General features: G+C 39.2%; 1 protein-coding gene across 1 annotated transcript; it reads left to right on the forward strand.

The window, feature by feature from the left end:
• Positions 1 to 1002: 1002 nt before the first annotated feature.
• LOC140749255 (uncharacterized) lies at positions 1003 to 3233 on the forward strand. The gene is made up of 4 exons (XM_073082298.1): positions 1003 to 1140; positions 1659 to 1870; positions 2324 to 2434; positions 3023 to 3233. The coding sequence occupies exons 1-4, from the start codon at positions 1003 to 1005 to the stop codon at positions 3231 to 3233; spliced, it is 672 nt and encodes a 223-aa protein (XP_072938399.1).
• The last annotated feature ends 232 nt before the right edge of the window (positions 3234 to 3465 follow it).

Raw genomic sequence — 3465 nt, forward strand, 5'->3', positions numbered from 1 at the left:
CCTTTGAGTACCATCAAATACCAGCTAACAATCTGGTTCACGAACTAGAACTCAATGCAACCTAAATTCTAAAAATGGTGTATCCATTAGGAAATTTCATGGTGAAATTCCATTTTACTCTTTAGCGATTTCTTCCTAACTAGTGACACATGTGATAATTGCTACAACCGTTACGGTTCGGCCACGGACTCAGCGACAAGCGAGGCGACAAGCGGAACGATTTTTAACTCACCTTTATTTGTTTCGGATTGCGCACCTTTCGCCTGTCGTTCGTCCACGTGGCATTCTTTTTCTTTTTATAATATAATGGTAGGAGGCAAACCATAACTAGACGCCCACAAATGCGCCGCTACACCCGAGGCCTACGCTGGAATGCCTCGGATAAGTATTCGTTTTCAAACCAGACTTCAAACCAGAAAACAGCAGCGTTAAACACCCCAGAGCCAGCCACAGAGGATTCTACCACCTTCAAAATACTTCATGAGTTTCTATATACTGGTTCTTTAAGCTTCCCGTGTCGCTTCACACGCTGTCTCTTTTCGCTCCGCTTGCTGTCGCTCGTCGCTCCGCTCGTATTCGCTTGTCGCCTCGCTCGTTGTCGCCTGTCGCTCCGCTCGCTGTCGCTTGTCGCCCCGCTCGCTGTTGCTTGTCGCCCCGCTCGCTGTCGCGTGTCGCCCCCTCGCTGTCGCGTGTCGCCCCCCTCGCTGTCGCTTGTTGCCCCTCTCGCTGTCGCTTGTCGACCCGCTCGCTGTTGCTTATCGTCCCGCTCGCTGACGCTTATTACGCCGAGTCCGTGGCCAAACGGTTACCGTTGACACCGTTTCCGGCTTCTAAACAATTTGTCAACAATTACTTTGTGCTTTATTTTCAAGAGACCAGTCTAAGCAAATAGTTTATTTATCAAATACACCTCGTGTAGAAAAAATATATCGATTGATTTATAATAAAATGATCTGCTTGAATATAGTTTTATGACCTGTTTGTTGTTTTATAACTGATAAAATGAATAGTTTGTGGTTTTTGATGGTAACGGCTCTTTGTTTTGTGGGTGCAAGTGTAGCTAATGAAGTGGATAGACCATCGAAAATTTTATCGAGGAGAAGACGATATGTCGCTTTTCCAGAGGGCTCAAGTTTTTCAGTGAGTATATTAAGTCTTAATATTGCAATGTGAATACACTTTCCTAATGTCGCCGTGCAACGGTCTTCCTGTGTGATAGACTGATAAGTGATAAATGTACCGGTGAGGCGCGAAAAGTTTTTTTAACTTAATATAATTCTTAATATTATGATAGCACATGAACACAATACAGGAACTTAGAAGTTTTTTTTTTATCGCTCCTAATTAAAATAGATATATTTTGTATTCATCTTAATAATATTGAACCAAACAAGCTTGTAGTTCTGATGGTGATCACTCCGTCCATCCGTCCGACTCTTATAACAACCAACCAGGGGATCTGAACCCGTTCTCAGATGCTCTTGAAATCTCAGGTACTTGGCACTCATAGTAGTGTAAGTTACGGAATAGATTATGTATACCCATAAGGAATTATTTTGCCTTCATTGTATTTAGTAATTTTTAAGAACAGTCAAACATTTAAAGCAGAATTTTGGAGGATTGCTGTTAAAAAATATACTATTTGTTTTAAATTCCAGTGCGCCGGCTGTATGACAGTGGGTGTAATTGGCCAGCCGGCCCCATCCACTTCCCCTGGTACCTTCACCTTCGGCCTGAACTGGGGTATTGCTTATGAACTTCCGAACACCACAGAAACTGCCAGATTCTACCGAAAGAAATACAGAAAGCCAGTTTCTCAGCGAAGAAGTAGACGTGAGCTGTATGAGAAATTGGAGTTGATTTTGGACAAGTAAGTTTCTATTTACTAAGGATATTCCTAAAAATCTGCTTGGATTGTTTAGATTTAAGGTATCCAACAAGAAAGAAGTACACTTGATGGTAAGTGGTCACTCCTGTCTATGAGCGTCTGTAATTACCAAATGGGTAAAAAATTATAATTGGTCATAGATGGATTTCTGTCCATGATGAGATAGTTGATACGCTTTGTGTGAGAGTCGGAATTACCACGCCGTTCAAACCATACTTAACACTGTTGCTCCCATAAGCCATAATATACAGAATAGTCTGAGTATACATGAAATATACAGTGTCATCCAAATTTTCGAAATTTTCGGCGAAGTAAAGAATTTTACAAAAAGTATCTCGACAAAAATATCGCACTAGCTTGGCGAAGGCTTAATAATAAGACACTTAAACCGCACTGTGTGCTGCTAGTTTTATAATTAATATAATATATTTTTAGCATGGGATATAGTGGCCGACAGTGCATCCTGAAGACTTTGTGTGAGACCACGCAGCGACTTGTGCCTCACGGTGGTAACATGGTTGAAGAAATATTTAGAACTATGTTCACGTGAGTATATTTAGGCTAATAAAGTCACTATATATAAAATATATTATTGTGGAATAACACAGTGTTGAATATTTCGTTATTGACTATTGTATGTACGCTATTGGGGCAATATAAATGACGTATATATTATGTAATTTAAGTAAATAATAAATAATAAAAAATATAAATAATAAATTACGTATATTGCCCTGAATTATGCTAAACTTTGAGCTAAATCATAGAAAAGTTACTTCACATGTGGTAACAAAGTAATTTCAGATGCGGCCGAGTTTCTTTAAATTTGACAGTAGTGTTACAGTATCCTCCATTTCTGGTTTTTTAAACTGGTAAAGTTCCGATAGTATGATTTGCCGATAGGAGGAATTTATGTGATAGCAATGCATTTCAACAACAACGCAGTCATACTTGTATTTCAACTTTGTGGGCATGAGCAGAAGCTCATACTACTTTAAAATGCAAACACACACTGGAGTGCTGCTGGACTCGAACCACAAAGGATTTCGAACCACCGTTTAAATGCAAATTTTATCAGCACTTCTATTACAGCTAAGATTTGCTTATGACTTGATAAAAATATATTTCTTCCAGGTTACCCATGACGAAGGTGTTACCAACAGAACCAATGTCACACAATATATACGACGCAGCCCATCGCCTTGGGGTCCTCTTGGACAGCTGTGATCAGTTCAGCTGTCCCATATCATTAGTCGATTGGGCTCAGGGGTACTACAACGCGCCCGCAACTAAGCAAGACATAGCTAAGAATCCCTGGTCCCTATTTAGTAGTCGATTTGGATGATTTTTAGGGTTCCGCACTCTGGGAATCTCTTAATTTATGAATTTGATGTATTTATTAAAATATTTTTTTAGAAGGTCGTTTTATTTACTTACTTTTTTTTTAAATAATACAATACAATAATACACAAAATGGTAAGCCGTAACTGCACCCATGAACATCTTATGAAATATTAATTCTACGTGAAGTTGATCACAGTCGATATTCTTAAGGACTAAGATATCTCATATGTAAT

Source organism: Epargyreus clarus, unplaced genomic scaffold (assembly GCF_041222505.1).
Source record: "Epargyreus clarus isolate Ecla_fem2 unplaced genomic scaffold, WU_Ecla_fem_2.2 ptg000017l, whole genome shotgun sequence".
NCBI classification, from domain to species: Eukaryota; Metazoa; Arthropoda; class Insecta; order Lepidoptera; family Hesperiidae; genus Epargyreus; species Epargyreus clarus.

Bases quoted from the DNA above. Each gene is read 5' to 3' on its own strand.
- LOC140749255 (XM_073082298.1), top strand. From the start codon at position 1,003: ATGAATAGTTTGTGGTTTTTGATGGTAACGGCTCTTTGTTTTGTGGGT. The intron at 1,871-2,323 runs GTAAGTTTCTAT...ATATATTTTTAG, and splicing joins TTGGAGTTGATTTTGGACAA to CATGGGATATAGTGGCCGAC. The intron at 2,435-3,022 runs GTGAGTATATTT...TATTTCTTCCAG, and splicing joins ATATTTAGAACTATGTTCAC to GTTACCCATGACGAAGGTGT.